Raw genomic sequence first — 23798 nt, 5'->3', positions numbered from 1 at the left:
ACGTCTTCACCAACAGCTGAAGAGATATGATGTCACAAACAAAGTATAAAAACGTGTTTAATAACAGAGTCAAGCTGTCTGAAGGCTAATACTATTTTAATTTATATTAGTATTAACTTATAACAGTTTCGCTGTTCCACATTAAATTTGTGTCAATGAGTGTTAATGCAGTAGCAACCATACCTGAGTCCACTGTTATTTCCACAAAAATATTCGCCATCTTAGAAAAATAAAACAAGTTTCTACGAAATTTAATACGATTAAGAATTACAACCTGAAGTTTTTCATATCAGAGGAATATTCGTAATGACTCCGAAACTGGCCGCAGATCTTGTGAGTCTGTTATATTTCCCAAGTCGAAAATGGTTCAAATGGCTCTGAGCACCATGGGACTTAACATCTGAGGTCATCAGTCCCCTAGAACTGAGAACTACTTAAACCTAACTAACCTAAGGACATCACACACATCCATGCCCGAAGCAGGATTGGAACCTGCGTCCGTAGTGGTCGCGCGGTTCCAGACTGAAGCGCCTAGAACCGCTCGGCCACACCGGCCGACTTTCCCAAGTCATAGAGAATTTTTGTAATATTATTTCAGCTGTTGCGTTTGGATTACAGTTGCATCAGTAAAATAAGTGCTTCTGTCCCCAGCAGCTGCTGAATAAATGTTACTTCTCGAAACATCTTTTGAGTAAATTTTGTGGAACAGTTTTGTTTGGTAATATTTGATTCAATTTCGGAATTAGCTAAATGACTTAGTCTCCTTTGACACCTATGGTCATATTATGATCCTTAGTTGTTTTTGGCTCTTAATTCATGGTAGCAAAGTATGAGGTAACATATTAAACTGGTTTCAACATTCGAAATTTGATTTTCTTACAGGGATCCTAAACTACGGGTAACGTTTCTGAAATATTGTATGTGTAGCAATCAGAAATATTATGTTCTTGTCTTATAATCTTATGGATAAAATAGAGACTGGGTCCACTTGACATAAATTTTGGTTTGGGTCGAACAGTTTGTTGTTAAGTGTCATGATCAACAAATCTGCAAAATAGCTATTAGTTGCTGCAATCACCTCCTCGTTTGAATAAAATCTTTGTCCCACCAGCCATTTCTTCAAATTGGGGAACAAATAGTAGTCCGAGGGAGCCAAGTGTGGAGAATAGGGGGGATGTGAAACGAGTTGGAGTCCTATTTCCAATAATTTTGCTACCACAACTGCTGAGGTGTGTGCTGGTGCACTGTCGTGACGGAAAATGACTTTTTTGCGATCTAGTCACCGGCGTTTCTCTTGCAGCTCGATTTTCAGACGGTCCAATAACGATGAATAATATGCACCTGTAATAGTTCTACCCTTTTCCAGATAGTCGATGAAGATTATCCCTTGCGAATCCCAAAAGACAGTCGCCATAACCTTTCCGGCCGAAGGAATGGTTTTCGCCTTTTTTGGTGCAGATTCTCCCTTGGTAACCCATTGTTTAGATTGTTGTTTGGTGCCAGGGGTATAGTACTGATTCCATGTTTCATCTACAGTGACGAAACGACGCTGTAAGTCCTGCGGATTCTTCCTGAACAGCTGCAAACAATCCTTGCAAGACCTCACACAATTCCGTTTCTGGTCAAGCGTGAGCAATCGCGGAAGCCATCTTGCAGATAGCTTTGTCGTGTCCAAATGTTTATGCAAAATATTATGTACCCGTTCATTCGAGATACCCAGAGCACTAGCAACCTCACGCACCTTAACTCTTCTGTCATCCATTACCACATCATGGATTTTATCAATGATTTCTGGAGTCGTAACCTCCACAGAGCGTCCAGAAAGTTCAGCATCACTTGTGCCCATATGGCCACTCCGAAAATTTTGAAACCACTTATAAACTGTTCTAACTGAAGGTGCAAAGTCACCGTAATGTTTATCAAGCTTCCCTTTAGTCTCCTGAGGCGTTTTGCCCTTTATAAAGTTATGTTTAATCACCACACGAAATTCTTTTTCGTCCATTTTTTGGCAATCACTCGACTTCCTTGATTGACACGAATGCTAAACACAAAGAAATAGACCAATATAGCTGAAACTTGATGTGCGTTCTTTCCAAAGATGATAATAACTAAACATGACCTCGGTAAGCACCGCCGGTGCCAACTCTCGGACTTTGCACGGGCTTTTCAAACAACCCTCGTATTTTCATGGTTCTCACGCGAAATGTTCGTTGGCGGCAGTAGATCGTTCTGCAGTCAGCCGCAAATGCCGCTTTTCTAAATTTTCTCGATAGTGCACCTCGAAAAGACGTCGCCGTCTTTCCAGTGATTGCCATTTTAATTCCCGAAGCATATCCGTAATACTTGCGTATTACACTGGTTACAGATGTAGCAGCCCGCTTCTGAATTGCTTCGACGTCTTCCTTTAATTCGACCTGGTGTGGATTCCATACACTCGATGAATGCTCAACAATGAGTCGTACTGGTGTCTTATACTCGGTCTCCTTTAAAGTGAACCATCCCTGCTACAATCCTTACATGCTCATTTCGTTTCATATTCCTTAGCAGCGTTACGCCTAGACATTAAATCGATGTGACTCGGTCAAGCACTACATTACCAATGCTGTATCTGAGCATTACAGGTTTGTTTTTGCTACTCATCCGCATTAACTTACATTTTCCCACATTTAGAGCTAGGCGCCATTCATGACGCGAACTACAAATTTTGTCTAAGTCATCCTCGTACAGCCACTCAACGACGACTGCTTGCCATACACCACAGCATCATCAGCAAAAATCCACAGACTGCTGCGCATCCTTTCCGCCACATCATTTATCTATACCTATAAGAAATCTGTCCTACCACACTTCCCTGAAGCACTTCTGGCGGTACCCTTGTCTCTAATGAATGTTCGCCGTCGATGGCAACATAGGGGTTCCGTTAGATAGGAGGTCCGATATATTTCACTCTCTGTCGGCCCCACAGTTTTTATCCTCTACAGCTTCCTGTAGTACCACTGAAGTTATTTCCTAACTCCGTAACATATGACCTGTTTTTTGTCCTTTCTACTTGCCTGTGTTTTCTATGTGTTCCTTTCTTCTCTGATTTTATGCAGAACCTCTCATTCATTCCTTCATCAGTCCCTCTAATTTTCAACGCCCTTATGGAGAACCACAGTTCAGACCCGTCGGTTCTCTTGTTTTCCGGTTTTTTCACTAACCATGATTCACTATTATAATGCTATTACAATGCTGTGCTCCAAACTTACATTATCAGAAATTCCTTCCTCAAATTATTATCTGCGTTATTCTACATCTACGTCCATGCTCCGCAAGCCACCTGACGGTGTGTGGCGGAGGGTACCTTCATTACCTCTATCGGTTCTGCCTTCTATTCCAGTCTCGCATTGTTCGCTGTGCTCCAAACTTACATTATCAGAAATTCCTTCCTCAAATTATTATCTGCGTTATTCTACATCTACGTCCATGCTCCGCAAGCCACCTGACGGTGTGTGGCGGAGGGTACCTTCATTACCTCTATCGGTTCTGCCTTCTATTCCAGTCTCGCATTGTTCGTGGAAAGAAAGATTGTCGGTATGCCTCTGTGTGGACTCTAATCTGTCTGATTTTATCCTCGTGGTCTCTTCGCGAGACATACATAGGAGGGAGCGATATACTGCTTGACTCCTCAGTGAAGGTATGTTCTCGAAACTTCAACAAAAGGTCGTACCGAGCTACTGAGCGTCTCTCTTGCAAAGTCTTCTGTTCTGTTTTTATGTCCTCCTTACTTCATCCGTCACACGTTGTTTTGCTTCGAAGGTAACAGTATTTCTGAAATTCACACTTTTCAAACGCCCCTCGTACATCGCAAATAGAAATTAGACCCTACCACAAAGTTTGAAAGCCACTGCCAAACTCTGAATTCACTTCTGTCAACGGTTTATCAGTTTCTGGTTGAGACGAAGACCGACGACTTACTACAGGCTGTTGTGTACATAGTTCCGCGTAGTCAGCGCGTACACAACTTTCCCACTAGAGCGCGCCCCGCTAAGCACAACAGCGCAGGCGCAGCGCTCGTCCGTCTCCGCTCTACGAGATGGCGCTGCCATAGAGACGGACCAAATTCTGCTTACGCCGATCCGCGTATTAATATGTACCGCAGCCAATAAGATTGCTCCTAACGTAGAACCTTTTCTCCTCGCGGATCAAACTCCCGCAATGATACCTGAACGCTCGAGGTATTATAACGAGTGTACAGGCCTCCGATTAGTCAGTCTGCATTAGTCTGCACCAGTCTACAGTCAAGTTTCTGTCTGCGCCTAATAAGATTATCATATTCCTGTACATAGCCATGAAGAGAAATGTATAGACACTTTGTCAAGTATCAGAGATATGTGAGAATAAGTTTAACGTACCAAGACCAAAGGAACTTCAGATTGTCAATTGTAAACAGCATCCAGAATCAAGTTACGTAATGTCTATGATTTTTATTATTTTAATAAATGTGTGTGAAACTTAATCAAGTTCTGTTTAAAGTTGGGCACCGTCAATCTGCTACTCTAAGCGTGCAAGTGGCATTTCTATCGTCTGACCTAACGGCAGAAGATAAACACGCCACGATAAGACCACGAGACATATTGCTGACACTCGCCTACTTCGTTAGAGCGACAAGTCAAATAAGCTGATGGTGTGTGTACCGAATGTCTTACAGTACGCACACCACATAAACGATACTAATGTGTGCTGCGTTGACATTGCTTGCACTAGCTAGAAAGCATACACAATCGTTTATTGTGGGTCCATGGCAGAGTGTGTTAATTCCACGATTGTTTGTGGAAAATGGAGGATTACTTGTCATAGGAATTTGCAGAAAAGGATTTAACAGTTCTCAAAAAGCCGCTCGTAACAGGTAGCGGACGTGTTCATGCAATTTTGCGGACCTACGCTTATCTGAAGTTCACAAAAATTAAAAGTATTGCAGGTCTACGTGACTTTTTCACAACATCAGCTCACTCTCCACAGATGCTCGGCGTATAGAAAAAAAATGCATTAAATAGCGCACCTCTCGCCACTGCTTAAAGGGATGTGACGTCACAAAACAGAGTACAAAAATGTGTTTAATAACAGAGTTAAGCTACCTGAAGATTAGCACTATTTTAATTTGTGCTAGTATTAACTTACAAGAGATTTTCCGCTCCTCATTGAATTTATGTGAGTTGGTATTAATGTGGTAGCGACCGTACTCGAATCAACGATTATTTCCAAAAAAATGTCTGCCATTTTAGGAGAATAAAACAAGTTTCTGTGAAATTTAACACGATTAAGAATTTTCACCTAAAGTGTTTCATCCCAGAAGAATATTCGTGATGATTCCCAAACTGGTTGTAGATCTTGCGAGTCTGTAACATTTCCCAAGTCACGGAGAATTTTATACGAGTTATATTTTTGTAACAATACCAGAGAAAGAAATTTGATACTCACCATGTAGCGGAGGTACTGAGTAACGGTAGGCGCAAAAAAAAGATTCAAGCAGTCATAGCGTTCGGCCACTAAGCTTTTGTCAGCAGTAGACACACACACACACGCACACACACACAAACACACACACACACACACACACACACACACACGCACACACACGCACACACGCAAGCGGAACTTGCACACACGTCTGCAGTCTCAGAGAGCTGAAACTACAGAGTGTAGTTTCAGCTCTCTGCGACTGCAGACGTGTGTGCAAGTTCCGTTTGCGTGTGTTCGTGTGTGTGTGTGTGTGTGTGTGTGTGTGTGTGTCTACTGCTGACAAAGGCTTAGTGGCCGAACGCTATGAGTGCTTGAATCTTTTTATTGCACCTATCGCGACTCAGTACTTCCGCTACATGGTGAGTGTCAAATTTCTTTCTCTGGTATTGTTACATTCCATCCTGTATTTTTCATTGTTATATTTTTGTAATATTATTTGAGCCGTTGCTTGTGGATTACAGTTACATCAGTAAACTATTTACTTCTGCCCTCCAGCAGCTACTGAAGTAAATGTTACTTTTCCACACAATCTTTTGAATGAATTTCAATACTGTGCAACTGCGTCCTTTGTCAATATTTGATTCAATTTTGGAATCAGTTAAATGTTTTCGTCTCTCATGAAACCTATGGTCATATTATGGTCCTCAGTTGTTATCGGTCGTTAATTCATGGTAGCAAAATATGAGGTAACATATTAAAGTGATTTCAGCATTCGAAGTATGGTTTTCTTACAGAATCCTAAAACAAATTTCAAAAATATTGTATTCGTAGCAGTCAGAATATCGTATTGTTGTCATAAAATCTTATGATAACAAACTGGATTAACTTGGTTTGGTTCGGGTCAAACAGTTTATTTTTAAGTGTCATGATCAACTTTGCTTCGATAACTGATAGTGGGCTATGAAATTACATCATGAAATGCAATTAGTAATTACTACTAAAAACAGTCTTGATCACGATTTATTTAACAAGGTGACCGGTTTCGACCACTACTGTGGTCATCTTCAGACCTATAAGTTGTATACAAAGCTCTAATTAGAGGGTTACATAATTAAACAAAAAAATTATATATATATATATATATATATATATATATATATATATATATATATATAAAGACTTTTAGCAAATATTTTATTTCACATTGTAATTGTCTTTTACCAAACATTATTTTATGATTGACTATCTGATTTAGAATTTTTGCTTTTATGCTTTTAGACTGCATATTGCTAATTCACATCGTTTTATTTTTGACACTGGCTCATAATTTTATAATTTTAAATTCTTTCATTTTTATTTGCTTATATGACTGGCATATAACTTGAGGAATAGCAATGCCTTAAATGAAAAAAAGGCTGATGTAATCTACATATCAACTTCGTAGATAATATTTCATATATGCGGACAACTACTTCGTATCGTATTTGGGCAGCATGTAGTATACATGTCAGCTACAGATTATTGTAGCTTACTCTTTTCGTTTCAATATAGACAAGTTGCTGCTCAATAATACATCGTCTGACGCCACAGTCTTTGCCATTCTACTTCGCAACAACTTCGTTGGAAAGAAGCCTGCTGCCACATCTTTGCACTGGCGTTTGTCCTCACCATGGCAACCACTAGTTCGACTATCGACTCTACAACAACTTCAGTGAAAAAAGCCTGCTGCTTCATCTTTGCAACGGCGTCTAACTTCACCATAGCAACCAGTGATTCCAAATGGTTCACTGACAGGCCTTGAGAGGGCAACCCATGTACTGCCAAACCGAAGTTCATTTTCCTACATATTTAAATATTTTTAATGCTTCTTAATTGACAATAGCTGTTTAATAAGCTAAGTTTAGTGTGTATTTATTTCTAATTCTTGACAATGTTCTTTTAACTAAGAAATTTTAAATTGTAATTTGACTTATAACTCATTGGTTAATAATGACATCATGCAGTCAGAAGTGGGTGGAGCCTCCATTATATATAGTAAGACGTGCACTGGTTTCTCCAGTAGTGATTCTCCAAGAGAAAGAGGTTCCTACTCAATGGTAATTCAACGTTTTATAGCTTTATAACTTAAGTATTTTGTTTAATGTATGTAACCCTCTAATTAGAGCTTTGTATACAACTTATAGGTCTGAAGATGACCACAGTAGTGGTCGAAACCGGTCACCTTGTTAAATAAATCGTGATCAAGACTGTTTTTAGTAGTAATTATTTATAAGACATTGATCACTGCTGTTCCCATAATGCATTCAAAAGTAAATGCAATTAGATTCCATCATAAAGTGTTAAGGCCACAGTCGAAATCTGAACTCACTTCAGCCAATGGATTATCAATTTCTCGCTCAGATGAAGACTGACGACTTATTACAGGGCCACACCCTGCTGACACTGCTAAATAGTTGCGGCTGGAAACAAAAGTTCGCAACGCGTCCCCGTACTTCGCCGTTTCTCATTAGGACAGTGCACGTGCTGTACCGCCTGCAGAGACACGCCACACCTGTTGCAGGCCCTGGAGACCCTGAACAGCAGCAGCGGCGGCGGCGGCGGCAGTGGGGAGCGCTTCTCGCTGTCGGACTTCAGCGAGGGCGTGTACCGCACGGAGCCGACGACGGGCACGCAGTACGAGCTGGTGTTCCGCGGCCCCGGCGGCGGGGGCGGGAGGCGCGTGACGCTGGCGCGGCCGCTGCTGGCGCCGCTGGTGGTGGGGGTGGAGCGGCTGCCAGCCCCCCGGGGGCGGCCCACGGTGCACGTGCTGCTGCCGCTGGCCCCGGGGCCCGCCGCACACTTCCGCGCCTTCATGGACAAGTTCGTGCGCATCGCGCTCAAGAACGACCGCAGGTCAGTCACTCCGGAGCGAGCTGCCTTTTAGTAAGGCCGTAACCCCATCCCGTAATCCCTGTGAGCACACTGTCATCCATTCACTGCTCAGATTTATCATACAAATTACGTCATCATCATCATCACCATCACCATCATCATCTTCATTGAAGACTGATTATGCCTTTCAGCGTTCAGTCTGGAGCATAGTCCACCTTATAAAATTCCTCCATGATCCCCTATTCAGTGCTAACATTAGTGCCTCTCCTGATGTTAAGCCTATTACTTCAGCATCATTTTTAACCGAATCCAGGTACCTTCTCCTTGGTCTACCCCGACATCTCCTACCCTCTACTGCTGAACTCGTGAGTTTCTTGGGTAACCTTGCTTCTCCCATGCGTGTAACATGACCCCACCATCTAAGCCTGTTCGCCCTGACTGCTACATCTACAGGGTGTTACAAAAAGGCACGGCCAAACTTTCTGGAAACATTCCTCACACACAAAGGAAGAAAATATGTTATGTGGACATGTGTCCGGAAACGCTTACTTTCCATGTTAGAGCTCATTTTATTACTTCTCTTCAAATCACATTAATCATGGAATGGAAACACACTTGGATGAACCATTCGCAGAAGTCTACCCGTTGAGGCCAATCAGCTGCTGATAGTGCCTGCACACGCTGTACATGGTACGGAAACAACAGGTTCTCCCGTAGCACTCTCCATACAGTGACGTGGTCAACGTTACCTTGTACAGCAGCAACTTCTCTGACGCTGACATTAGGGTTATCGTCAACTGCACGAAGAATTGCCTCGTCCATTGCAGGTGTCCTCGTCGTTCTAGGTCTTCCCCAGTCGCGAGTCATAGGCTGGAATGTTCCGTGCTCCCTAAGACGCTGATCAATTGCTTCGAACGTCTTCCTGTCGGGACACCTTCGTTCTGGAAATCTGTCTCGATACAAACGTACCGCGCCACGGCTATCGCCCCTTGCTAAACCATACATCAAATGGGCATCTGTCAACTCCGCATTTGTAAACATTGCACTGACTGCAAAACCACGTTCGTGATGAACATTAACCTGTTGATGCTACGTAGTGATGTGCTTGAAGCTAGTACTGTAGAGCAATGAGTCGCATGTCAACAGAAGCACCGAAGTCAAAATTACCTCCCTTCAATTGGGCCAACTTGCGGTGAATCGAGGAAGTACAGTACATACTGACCAAACTAAAATGAGCTCTAACATTGAAATTAAGCGTTTCCGGACACGTGTCCACATAACATCTTTTCTATATTTGTGTGTGAGAAATTTTTCCTGAAAGTTTGGCCGTGCCTTTTTGTAACACCCTGTATAGTTCATTCTCAGTTTTTCTTTGATTTCCTCATTGTGGACACCCTCCTGCCATTGTTCCCATCTCCTAGTGCCTGCAATCATCCTACCTACTTTTATATCCGTAACCTCAACCTTATTGATAAGGTAACCTGAATCCACCCAGCTTTCGCTCCCGTACAACAAACTTGGTCGTAAGATAGAACGGTGCACAGATAACTCAGTCTTGGTACTGACTTCCTTCTCTCAGAAGAGAGTAGATCGTAGCTGAGCGCTCACTGCATTAGCTTTGCTACACCTCGCTTCCAGTTCTTTCACTATGTTGCCATCCTGTGAGAATATGCATCCTAAGTACTTGAAACCGTCCACCTGTTCTAACTTTGTTCCTCCTATTTGGCACTCAATCCGTTTATATCTCTTTCCCACTGACATTACTTTCGTTTTGGAGATGCTAATCTTCATACAATAGTCCTTACATTTCTGATCCAGCTCTGAAATATTACTTTGCAAACTTTCAATCGAATCTGCCATCACAACTAAGTCATCCACATATGCGAGACTGCTTATTTTGTGTTCACATATCTTAATCTCACCCAGCCAGTCTATTGTTTTCAACACATGATCCATGAATAATATGAACAACAATGGAGACAGGTTGCAGCCTTGTCTTACCCCTGAAACTACTCTGAACCATGAACTCAATTTACCGTCAACTCTAACTGCTGCCTGACTGTCTATGTAAAGACCTTTAATTGCTTGCAAAAGTTTGCCTCCTATTCCATAATGTCGTAGAACAGACAGTAACTTCCTCCTAGGAACCCTGTCATATGCCTTTTCTAGATCTATAAAGCATAGATACAATTCCCTGTTCCACTCGTAACACTTCTCCATTATTTGCCGTAAGCTAAAGATCTGGTCCTGACAACCTCTAAGAGGCCTAAACGCACACTGATTTTCATCCAATTTGTCGTCAACTAATACTCGCACTTTCCTTTCAACAATACCTGAGAAGATTTTACCCACAACGCTGATTAAAGAGATACCTCTGTAGTTGTTACAATGTTTTCTGTTTCCATGTTTAAATATTGATTTTCGCCATCAATGATTCCTAAATTCGTTCCATGCGTTCATCCTCAATGGTGCCCTAGCCTCAGTCTTCTTTCCTCCCTCTATCACCTGTACACAGCTGGTGTGTCTCAGCCACCTAGAGACATGACAACTCAGTTGTCCTCATAAGGTGGCCTTCCACCTAAACTTCACACTGCATTCCATATTCAACAAATCGTACTGGTGTTATTCTTTTTAAATAAAATACATTAAACTATTACTGTAGCTCAGTATGAAAGACGTCATTTTCCCTACTAGATAGATGAAAACATTTGTATGTGAGAATACATAAGTAGTCTTGAAATTGATTCCACCTAAAACCCTCAAGGCGCCGCAATGCCAGGTAGCATGTGGAAAGCCATTTCTGTATTCGTCTTTATCAGTGCGACAGTTTCTTACAGAATGACGTACACTACTGGCCATTAAAATTGCTACACCAAGAGGAAATGCAAATGATAAACTGCTATTCATTGAACAAATATAGTATACTACTCGGCCACCAGACGTTTTCAATTGGTGAGAGATATGGAGAATGTGCTGGCCAGGGCAGCAGCCGAACATTTTCTGCATCCAGAAAGGCCCGTACAGGACCTGCAACATGCCGTCGTGCATTATCCTGCTGAAATGTAGGGTTTCGCAGGGATCGAATGCAGGATAGAGCCACGGGTCGTAACATATCTGAAATGTAACGTCCACTGTTCAAAGCGCCGTCAATGCGAACAAGAGGTGACCAATGGCACCCCATACCATCACGCCGGGTGATACGCCGGTATGGCTATGACGAATACACGCTTCCAATGTGCGTTCACCGCGATGTAGCCAAACACGGATGCGACCATCATGATGATGTAAACAGATCCTGGATTCATTCGTGCACCCAGGTTCGTCGTTGAGTACACCATCGCAAGCTCTCCTGTCTGCGACGCAGCGTCAAGGCTTACCGCAGCCATGGCCTCCGAACTGATAGTCCATGCTGCTGCAAACGTCGTCGAACTGTTCGTGCAGATGGTTGTTGTCTTGCAAACGTCCCCATCTGTTGACTCATGGACCGAGACATGGCTGCACGATCCGTTACAGCCATGCGGATAAGATGCTGTCATCTCGACTGCTAGTGATACGAGGCCATGCTGACATGAGGAAAGTTTCCAACCGATTTATCATACACAAACAGCAGTTGACCGGCGTTGCATCGTGAAACGTTGTTATGATGCCTCGGGTAAGGAGGAGAAATGCGTACCATCACGTTTCCGACTTTGATAAAGGTCGGATTGTAGCCTATCGCGATTGCGGTTTATCGTATCGCGACATTGCTGCCGGCACTGGTCGAAATCCAATGACTGTTAGCAGAATGTGGAACCGGTGGGTTCAGGAGGGTAAAACGGAACGCCGTGCTGGATCCCAAGGGCCTCGTATCACTAGCAGTCGAGATTTCAGGCATCTTATCCGCGTGGCTGTAACGGATCATGCAGCCACGTCTCGATCCCTGAGTCAACAGATGGGGACGTTTGCAAGACAACAACCATCTGCACGAACAGTTCGAAGACGTTTGTAGCAGCACGGACTATTAGCTCGGAGACCATGTCTGCGGTTACCCTTCACGCTGCATAACAGACAGAAGGGCCTGCGATGGTGTACTCAACGACGAACCTGGGTGCAAGAATGGCAAAACGTCATTTTTTCGGATGAATCCAGGTTCTGTTTACATCATCATGATGGTCGCATCCGTGTTTGGCTACATCGCGGTGAACGCACATTGGAAGCGTATATTCGTCATCGCCATACTGGTGTATCACCCGGCGTGATGGTATGGGGTGCCATTGGTTACACGTCTCGGTCACCTCTTGTTCGCATTGACGGCACTTTGAACAGTGGACGTTACATTTCAGATATGTTACGACCCAGCCGGCCGAAGTGGCCGTGCGGTTAAAGGCGCTGCAGTCTGGAACCGCAAGACCGCTACGGTCGCAGGTTCGAATCCTGCCTCGGGCATGGATGTTTGTGATGTCCTTAGGTTAGTTAGGTTTAACTAGTTCTAAGTTCTAGGGGACTAATGACCTCAGCAGTTGAGTCCCATAGTGCTCAGAGCCATTTGAACCATTTTTTTGTTACGACCCGTGGCTCTATCCTGCATTCGATCCCTGCGAAATCCTACATTTCAGCAAGATAATGCACGACGGCATGTTGCAGCTCCTGTACGGGCCTTTCTGGAGACAGGAAATGTTGGACTGCTGCCCTGGCCAGCACTTCTCCAGATCTCTCACCAACTGAAAACGTCTGGTCAATGGTAGCCGAGCAACTGGCTCGTCACAATACGCCAGTCACTACTCTTGATGAACTGTGGTATCGTGTTGAAGCTGAATGGGCATCTGCACCTGTACACGCCATCCAAGCTCTGCTTGACTCAATGCCCAGGCGTATTAAGGCCGCTATTACGGCCAGAGGTGGTTTTTCTGGGTACTGATTTCTCAGGATCTATGCACCCAAATTGCGTGGAAACGTAATCACATGTCAGTTCCAGTATAATATATTTTTCCTATGAATACCCGTTTATCATCTGCACTTCTTCTTGGAGTAGCAATTTTAATGGGCAGTAGTGTATTTACATTCATGTCTGAAAGAGAAGAGACTGTTGACGCTCCACAGCTGTAAGAAAAAATTGACATCAGCTGTGTTAGGTATAGATCTGGCAGCCAACAGTGACATGTGATTTGTATCGGATGGCGACTTGAACCAGGATTTCCTGCATCGTGAGTGATCGACTTAACCACTTCGAATATCCATGCAAGCTCCCTGGATAAACCCAAACCTCCATGCTTCACACTGGGTACATCGTTATGCCATAGCCCATTGTTTTCATCACGTAATGCTCGCTGACAGTATTAACTAGATTCCGGAGCGGGGAGAAGGAGACAATGGGGAATGGATATCAATGTTGTCCATTCAGACATGGAAGTAAGTATTACTAGCCTACGCAAGCACGAGACAATAACAACATTAGTCTCGATTCTTCGTCTCATTCCTCCTGATGCAGAATCCAAGTAATGTTGCGGGCATTGGGTGATGGGTTCAGTCGACTACGATATGCGGACGTAGACAGTGTGACGTATAGAAGTTTGGGTCGGTCCGGACAGCAAGTGCAGAGAGCAGAAGTGGCTAAGCAACTGCTCACGGTAAGCCGAAAATCCGGAAGCGAATCTCGGTACGAAACATATTTCCATATGTCACTATTGCGTAGTAGATTTGTACCTAATACAGCTGATGTCAAGGAATTTGTATTCAGTGAACTAATTTGGAATAAAACTACTGGGCTCAGGAATGGGTCTTCCGGCTACTCTCAGAAGTCCAGGGTAGGATGTAATTATCGTATGGCAGCGAAATTTGGTGGACATTTTAAAGCATGAATGCGGAACCGATTTACGCTGGAAAAAAATAGTTCCAATTTTGGCCAACCTGCGCAAGTCTGGCGCTGTGAATGCAAAGAAGACATATAGAAATGTTTCTGTATATAAGGCATTAAGAATGGTACTTGGGCAGAAAAGGTCAAATAAGTGAGAAAGACATAATGTTGATGTTATTAACCGCCGCTTGCACCGTTTGTTCAGTATGACACCGGGGCCGTCAACGAAATGCTGTAAAGCGCCAGATTAGCACCTGGTGGCCACAATTAGAACTAATTTTTTTTCCAGCTTAAATCAGTTCTGCATTAATCCCTTGGAATATCTACGAAGTTTCTCTGCTGTACAATAAGTGTCCGATTCCACCCGTCTGCTTTGACCAATGACGTAAGGGTGTTGTGGTGTGTGACGTCATGGCGACGCGGAGTTTATGAGTTGGTTGTGTTTGTAGACGTCGTCTTGTTGTGTTTTCTGTGTATTGAATGTGTTTTAATTAACGTAGGAATGTCTGACTTTTGAATTTTTGAGGTGGTGTGGTTTTGGTTTTGTTTTTCGTAGTTGTAGGTGGTGGTATTTTCGTATGAATAGTTATGGTTGACCGATTCCAATTTTCGTAGTCTTATATGTAGGTATTGGTGTTTTGGTATCGTCAGCTGTGATCAAGGGAAGTGTTTGATTCCAATTTTCGTAGTTTTTGCTGTTTGTGTTTCGGTATCGTCAGCTGCAGTTGACCAATATTGGTCAAGGGAAGTGCCTGATTCCTGTAGATTTTGTAATTTTTTTTTTTTGTTCGTCATTTTCGTGTTTTGGGATCTTGGCGTGTCTTGTTTTTACTGTTGTATTTAGCTTGTTCCGTCCCTAAAACCCCCATTTTCCCGCGGCTGCCCCATTAGTCTGATTGTATTTTTGGAGGGAGGTGTTATTGTCTTATTTATACGTATTTTCGTGTTTGTTGCCGTGTGTATGTAGTGACATATTAAGCGCCATGTTGGAGACGCTTAGAATAGCCATTTCCGCCATATTGATGGCGTCATGGGTCAAAGCAGAGGGGTGGAATCGGACACTTCTCTCTGAATTGCTGCTCTTTAGTTGCAGCCAACCGGTACGTGATAACAGGGCGCAGGTGACTGGGTTGTTCTTCATAGAGGGTTTGCCAGGCATACAGTCCAGCGGATTCTCCACGCTGCAGTCGCCTTATAAGCCGTCGGCACACGGACCGTGCATGCGAACGTTGAGCGTTGAGCCTGCCGAGTTTCTGACGTCATAGCGTGGAATAGCACGCTCGGGAGTCTTTCCGAACGCGCAGAGCAATATCTGGCATGTCAGATATCCTGAGCGTGCGTCTGAGCGTTGACCAATGACATGGCACAACGCCACCTACGTCACACGCACGCCATCTCCCTCCAACACAGAGCTGTGAGGCGCCATATTGGCATTCATTTAAAGCCTATGTGTATATATGCCGTTTCTGAGCACCAGAAAATTGAGAATCACCAGAAAACCCGTTGTTAACTGTGTGATTCGTTCCAATAAAATAATGAAAAACATCATATGCGTGGCAAAAGAATTACTGTAACTTGCGTATTATGCGAGTAGGCTATTTGAAGGAAGCGACACACTGAAGATCCACCCAAAACGCATATTTCTGGGTACAGTTTGTTGTAATTTAATTTCAATTAGTAATATCATTATCTACGATTAACGTTTTCAGTAAGTAGTAAGATAATATGATTAACAACAAGTGTTATGTTGTCGGTTTAGCGTCTCTGTCCACCAATTACTTTTTGTTGAGGCAGTGTTTCGGGTCTTAAAACTTCAAAATTTTTTTATAACATTCGCGTTTTTATTAGGTTCTGATACTTTATTATTAGTTTAACGTAAGTATATGCTATAATATCTGATGTTATGTAAATATAAGTTCACCTTTTTTTGAGGGGTGACTTTGTTCGATTGGCTTAATCTACAGGACAGCTTGCGCTACTTGTATAAAGATATTTTGCTCCTTTTTCTTTTACGCTTCGCAATTCACGTGTTGCAAATATACTGCTACTGCGTAGGAACAGTGATCAAGTAAGACTGACCTTAGGGTTTTACTGAAATGTGGGAATGATGAAATAATGTTTATCTTATGCGGAGAAGTATTCCAAATTTGTACCGCACTGTTTGTAATCGGACTTTTATAAGCCTGTGTCCTTATTGATTGGACATGGTACTTTCCTTTTCGTGGACGATGGAGGAAATGTGCGTTTTAATAGAGCTAACGTGGGAATTTTAAGCGCGCCTGTGGAGTAAACTGAGTGATTTACGAACTAGGAACGTCGCTCAACTGCCGCTGGAGTGCGTTGCGATCGCGTGTACCACGTTGGGGCCCACGTACCGTGTGCACGAGTAGCATCGTTCCTGATCGTTCAGCAGCACGTTCGACAGCACGGTCCGTGTGCCGACGGCCGGCTTTAGTGTCACACTGGCTGCCAGTGTCCGGCCTGCAGCGGCCGCTGTACAGCCGCGCGTGGTGTGCTGGTGCAGGGTGCAGCTGACGGTGGTGTTCTTCGGCGAGGAGGGCCTGGCCGACGCGCGCTCGGCCATGTCGCGCGCGCTGGCGCTCTCCCCCCGCGGCGGGCCGCCAGACCAGCTGCGGCTGCTGGCGCTCAACGAGTCCTTCTCCAGGAGCCGCGGGCTGCGCGTCGCCGCCGACAGGGCCGCCGCCGCGCCCGGGGACGCGCTGCTCTTCCTCTGCGACGTCCACCTCGTCTTCAGCGCCAGGTTCCTCGACCGCTGCCGCTGGAACGCCCAGCCGGGCAAGAAGGTACGGCGGGGCTCTCGTGGTGCTGCTTGCACCGTACCCGGGAAGCAGCGCCGCAGCCAGCGTACGCGTATTAACCACGCTCACAGTAAATTAAAGTTTTCTTCAGTACTCTGCTGGGTTGAATCGTGTAGTTTCCAAGGTCTGGTGACTGCTAAGGAATGATTAGTTGCGCTTCCTTATTTTTTGTTGTTGACCTTTTCATTTCTTCCTTTTAGAGGATGGGAGAGATGCTGGTTCTCTGTACGTATCTTCTAAGCATTTTTAGCCAATTCGTTTAGGAATTATTATCCCTGTTCGACACTGCTTATTTGAGGCAAGTTGGAAATCATTTCCTTTTTTTATTTGTAGCCTCGGACATGATCCATAGCCAACCTCCGATACACAAAAGGCCACAAATTATTCTGAGTAACATTTTAGTAAATAAGACATATCCTGAAACTTCCTGGTAGATTAAAACTGTGTGCTGGACCGAGACTCGAATTCGGGACCTTTGCCTTTCGCGGGCAAGAGCTCTACCAACTGAGCTACCCAAGCACGACTCACGCCCTGTCCTCACAGCCTTCATTCCGCCAGTACCTCGTCTCCTACCTTCCAAACTTCACAGAAGCTGTCCTGGGAACCTTGCAAATTTCATTCTAGCATCAACCCCCAGGCTCTGGCTAAGCCATGTCTCCGCAATATTCTTTCTTCCAGCAGTGCTAGTTCTGCAAGGTCGCAGGAGAGCTTCTGTAAAGTTTGGAAGGTAGGAGACGAGGTACTGGCGGAAGTAAAACTGTCAGGACGGGGCGTGAGTCGTGCTTGGGTAGCTCAGTTGGTAGAGCACTTGCCCGCGAAAGGCAAAGGTCCCGAATTCGAGTCTCGGTCTGGCACACAGTTTTAATCTGCCAGGAAGTTTCATATCACCGCACACTCCGCTGTAGAGTGAAAATTTCATTCTAAAGACATACCTGTCACACACAGGCACGCACACCCACCCACACACACACACACACCCACCCACCCACCCACCCACCCACCCACCAACCCACCCACCCACCCACCCACACACACACACACACACACACACACACACACACACACACACACACACCCACACCCACATATATATATATATATATATATATATATATATATATATATTACACGCAATAACCAGTTTATTACCACCAGAATAAAGACATTACTTATTCAGAATGATCTTTCAATACATAAACATATACAACGTGAACCAGAATTACACCGAAAAACTTTCAGAGGTAGTAGTAAGAACGAAAACGTGATAAAAAAGTCTGGTAAACATGGGCTCTAAAATAGATATCTTCCGAGTTACGGGCACTTGTTCATCTTTTTTTGTGTGAGACACATCTGATGAAAGGTATTTCTTTTCTGAGAGGTATTACTATGGACCAAAACAAGAAATAGTGGGCTCTAAAGTGCATAGCTTAAGAGCTATGGGCAATTTTCTTCTTCGCTACTGTGAAAGACATCTTTTATATTCAAAAGATGTTATAACTATTAAGGAACGCATTTTAGATCCCTTGCTTTCTGGACATCTTTTTTGTTGTGTTCTTGCATATTGTCGCATCTGAAAGTTTTTGGTGGAGTTCTGCTTGACATTTTTATAACATTTAACGACTGAACACATACTGGTTTAACTTATATATTTGATTTAATTTATATAATTACAAATTAATGTAAATATCCTGTCATATGCTTGCCATAGGAGTCATATACACTACTGGCCATTAAAATTGCTACACCACGAAGATGACGTGCTACAGACGCGAAATTTAACCGACAGGAAGAAGATGCTGTGATATGCAAATATTAGCTTATCACAACATTCACACAAGGTTGGCGCCGGTGGTGACACCTAAAACGTGTTGGCATGAGGAAAGTTTCCAACCGATTTGTCATACACAAACAGCAGCTGACCGGCGTCACCTGGTGAAACGTTGTTTTGATGCCTCGGGTAAGGAGGAGAAATGCGTACCATCACGTTTCCGACTTTGATAAAGGTCGGATTGTAGCCTATCGCGATTGCTGTTTGCCGTATCGCGACAATGCTGCTCGCATTGGTCGAGATCAAATGACTGTTAGCAGAATATTGAATCGGTAGGTTCAGGAGGGTAATACGGAACGCCGTGCAGGATCCCAACGGCCTCGTATCACTAGCAGTCGAGATGACAGGCATCTTATCCGCATGCCAGTAACGGATCGTGCAGCCACGTCTCGATCCCAGAGCCAACAAAATGGCTCAAATGGCTCTGAGGACTATGTGACTTAACTTCTGAGGTCATCAGTCGCCTAGAACGTAGAACTAATTAAACCTAACTAACCTAAGGACATCACACACATCCATGCCGGAGGCAGGATTCGAACCTGCGACCGTAGTGGTCGCGCGGTTCCAGACTGTAGCGCCTAGAACCGCTCGGCCACTCCGGCCGGCATGTAATCACATGCCATTTCTAGTATAATATATTTGTCCAATGAATACCCGTTTATCATCTGCATTTCTTCTTGGTGTAGCTGTTTTAATGGCCAGTAGTGTATTATATACCATTGTGTCAAAGAGGCTTAGTGGTTAACGCGTCTGCCTAATAATTAGGATACCCAGGTTCGATTCCCTGCCTTGGTACAAATTTTCGCTCTTGCCTTCAGTCTATATGCGTAAAATGACTAAGTTTTGCACGTCAACATCTTATAGTGTGTCGGTCGGAGACTTGCCCGTTCTGTAAAGGAGGACAGGCGGCGATCTATGGCAGTTGAGAATATGTGGGAGATCTAACTGAACAGAAAAATGCTGGTGCAAGTACACGGTTCAACCCACGGTGTTGAACACGGTGCGCCGCAGCAGAGAATTACAGTGTGTTCTCATACTGACTCAACGAAATGGATCACTGGAAAAGTGTCGCTTGGTCGGATGAATCACGCTTCTTGTAATACCAGCTAGACGATCGTGTCCGAATACGCCATCATACAGGCATGTGGCAGCTCGAAACATGCACAGTGCCATCGACAGCAGTTTTGCACTATGGGGGGCATGAACCTGGTCTTTCATGGACCCTGTGGTGGTAGTCTAAGGCCCCATGACAGCCGTGCGCTCCGTGACCATTACTGCGGACCACCTGCACCCGTTCACGCGTGACGCCTTCCGTGACCACCGTAGCATCTTTCAGCAGGATAACTACCCACGTCGCACGGTCAGAATCGTGCTACAGTGGTTTCAGGAGCACGACGGGGAACTCACGTTGATGTCTCGGCTATCAAATTCGCCCGATCTGAACCCGACGGAACACATATGAGACACCATAGGACACCGTCTCGATGACCACATATCAGCAGTCCTTAATTCGCAGAAACAGCATAACCTGCCAAGGATGTTTCGAATCCGTTTATTTATTTTATTTATTTATATATTTATTGTTCCCTGGGACCAAATTAAGGAGAAGTCTCCATGGTCATGGAACGAGTCAATACATGAAATTATAACACGATATTAGAAACAGATAAATTGAAATATAAAAAAAACATATTCAGGTGACAAGTCTTAAGTTTAAATAAAGAAAATCAACAATGTAACACTGGAATTTGCTTAACTTTTTAGCTCTTCCAGGAGCTCCTCGACAGAATAGAAGGAGTGAGCCACGAGGAAACTCTTCAGTTTAGACTTAAAAGAGTTTGGGCTACTGCTAAGATTTTTGAGTTCTTGTGGTAGCTTATTGAAAATGGATGAAGCAGAATACTGCACTCCTTTCTGCACAAGAGTCAAGGAAGTGCATTCCACATGCAGATTGGATTTCTGCCTAGAAAAACCGAGTGAAAGCTGGTAACTCTTGGGAATAGGCTAATATTGCTAACAACAAACGACACTAAAGAAAATATATACTGTGAGGGCAATGTCAGAATTCCCAGACTATTGAATAGGGGTCGACAAGAGGTTCTCGAACTTACACCACATATAGCTCGAACAGCCCGTTTTATATCCAAAAATACCCTTTTCGAATCAGAAGAATTACCCCAAAAAATAATACCATACGACATAAGCGTATGAAAATATGCGAAGTAGACTACTTTTCGTGTTGAAGTGTCACTTATTTCAGATACTGTTCTAATGGTAAATAAAGCAGCATTTAGTTTCTGAACAAGATCGTGGACATGGGCTTTCCACAACAGCTTACTATCTATCCGAACGCCTAGGAACTTGAACTGTTCCGTCTCGCTTATAATATGCCCATTCTGTCTCATCAAAATATCGGTTCTTGTTGAATTGTGAGTTAGAAACTGTAAAAACTGAGTCTTACTGTGATTTAGCATCAAATTATTTTCCACAAGCCACGAACTTATTTCATGAACTACATTATTTGATACTGTTTCAGTATTACACACAAGATCCTTCACTACCAAGCTGGTGTCATCAGCAAACAGAAATATTTTTGAATCACCTGTAATACTAGAAGGCATATCATTTATATAAATAAGAAACAACAGTGGCCCCAGCACCAACCCTTGCGGAACGCCCCACTTATCAGTGCCCCATTGGGACTGAACATCACTACCACTCTCAATATTGCGGAGAATTACCTTCTGCTTTCTGTTCTTAAAGTAAGAGGCGAACCAATTGTAAGCTACTCCCCTTACTCCATAATGGTCCAACTTCTGCAGTAATATTTTGTGGTCAACACATGTTGACACATGTATCTGAAACCTAAAAATATATAAAAACTTAGAGAGCGATCTCACTCGCTTATGACGTCACACCAAAGATGACATGCAGAACCTCAGTATTGTGTTGCAAAGGTGGACCCACACCCTATCAATCAGGTGGTCATGATGTTTTGGTTCCTCAGTGGATGTAGGTGCACAGTTAGCGGTCTGGCAGGTTGCTGCGCTGTGCCACTAAGCCGGCTGCCCGCTGGTTCGCAGGTGTACTACCCGATCGTGTTCAGCCTGTACAACCCGCACGTGGTGTACACCCTGCAGGGCCGGCCGCTGCCCCCGGAGGCGGAGCAGCTCGTCATCTCCCGGGACACCGGCTTCTGGCAGGACGCAGATTTCGCCACCTCCTGCCAGTACAGGTGAGGCGCTAGCAGCCGCTCTCGCACTTTGTCTTATCTCCATCTGGCGTATAACAGCGTAGGGGGACCCACTAGGGTGATGATATCTCGTGCGTTACCTCTGGTAGAAGCCGACCTCGGGGGAGATCAGTTTGGATTCCGTAGAAATGTTGGAACACGTGAGGCAATACTGACCCTACGACTCATCTTAGAAGAAAGATTAAGGAAAGGCAAACCTACGTTTCTAGCATTTGTGGACTTAGAGAAAGCTTTCGACAATGTTGACTGGAATACTCTCTTTCAAATTCTGAAGGTGGCAGGGGTAAAATACAGGGAGCGAAAGGCTATTTACAATTTGTACAGAAACCAGATGGCACTTACAAGAGTCGAGGGGCATGAAAGTGAAGCAGTGGTTGGGAAGGGAGTGAGACAGGGTTGTAGCCTATCCCAGATATTATTCAATCTGTATATTGAGCAAGCAGTAAAAGGAAACAAAAGAAAAATTCGGAGTAGGTATTAAAATCCATGGAGAAGAAATAAAAACTTTGAGGTTCGCCGATGACATTGTAATTCTGTCAGAAACAGCAAAGGACTTGGAAGAGCAGTTAAACGGAATGGACAGTGTCTTGAAAGGAGGGTATAAGATGAACATCAACAAAAGCAAAACGAGGCTAATGGAATGTAGTCGAATTAAGTCCGGTGATGCTGAGGGAATTAGATTAGGAAACTAGACACTTAAAGTAGTAAATCAGTTTTGCTATTGGGAGCAAAATAACTGATGATGGTCGAAGTAGAGAGGATATAAAATGTAGACCGCCAATGGCAAGGAAAGCGTTTCTGAAAAAGAGAAATTTGTTAACATCAAGTATAGATTTAAGTGTCAGGAAGTCTTTTCTGAAAGTAATTGTATGGAGTGTAGCCATGTATGGAAGTGAAACGTGGACGATAAATAGTTTGGACAAGAAGAGAATAGAAGCTTTCGAAATGTGGTGCTACAGAAGAATGCTGAAGATTAGATGGGTAGATCACATAACTAATGAGGAGGTATTGCATAGTATTGGGGAGAAGAGGAGTTTGTTGCAAAACTTGACTGGAAGAAGGGATCGGTTGGTAGGACATGTTCTGAGGTATCAAGGGATCACCAATTTAGTACAGGAGGGCAGCGTGGAGGGTAAAAATCGTAGAGGGAGACCAAGAGATGAATACACTAAACAGATACAGAAGAATGTAGGTTGCAGTAAGTACTGGGAGATGAAGAAGCTAGCACAGGATAGAGTAGCATGGAGAGCTGCATCAAACCAGTCTCAGGACTGAAGACCACAAAAACAACAACAACAACCTCTCCTGCATCTTACCTATCATGACTTACAAAAGTAGAGTTGTGTGGGGACTTGGACATGAACAGGTAGCATTGAAACGCTATAATTTCAAAGCACATTACTGCAATATACAGTGCAGTACAGTACAGCTGAATGTGACATTGTAGGGAAAGGGGTTGTTTGCTCATGAAATGTTGACACATGTCAAAGCATTTAAAACAAAACTAGGTCTGCTTGCAAGGCAAGCAAATGAAGACAAATTTTGTCATTTCCCTTTACTAGGGAAACAGAAAGTACCTGCAAGTGTTTCAGCTAAGGTTAGGGATTATCTGCAGAGTTTGAAGGCCGAGTTTACTACAAGATATCAGGATTTTAAGAAACTTGAACCTCAATTTAATGTTTTATCGTATCCCATCACAGCTGATATTGCCACTGCACCACAGGAGCTGCAACTTGAACTGATTGACATGCG

General features: G+C 43.8%; 1 protein-coding gene across 1 annotated transcript in view; it reads left to right on the top strand.

Annotated features, from left to right (window-relative positions):
* The window catches only part of LOC126240266 (chondroitin sulfate N-acetylgalactosaminyltransferase 2-like), a 138693-nt gene that overhangs the window by 103068 nt on the left and 11827 nt on the right, over positions 1–23798 (top strand). The window contains exons 6-8 of the mRNA XM_049947912.1: positions 8003–8334; positions 16671–16950; positions 21877–22028. Coding sequence (XP_049803869.1) covers positions 8003–8334; positions 16671–16950; positions 21877–22028 — 764 coding nt within the window. The remainder of the gene's footprint in view (positions 1–8002; positions 8335–16670; positions 16951–21876; positions 22029–23798) is intronic.

The sequence above is a fragment of the Schistocerca nitens genome, chromosome 1 (assembly GCF_023898315.1).
Source record: "Schistocerca nitens isolate TAMUIC-IGC-003100 chromosome 1, iqSchNite1.1, whole genome shotgun sequence".
NCBI classification, from domain to species: Eukaryota; Metazoa; Arthropoda; class Insecta; order Orthoptera; family Acrididae; genus Schistocerca; species Schistocerca nitens.
This window is presented reverse-complemented; position numbering and strand designations above follow the sequence as displayed.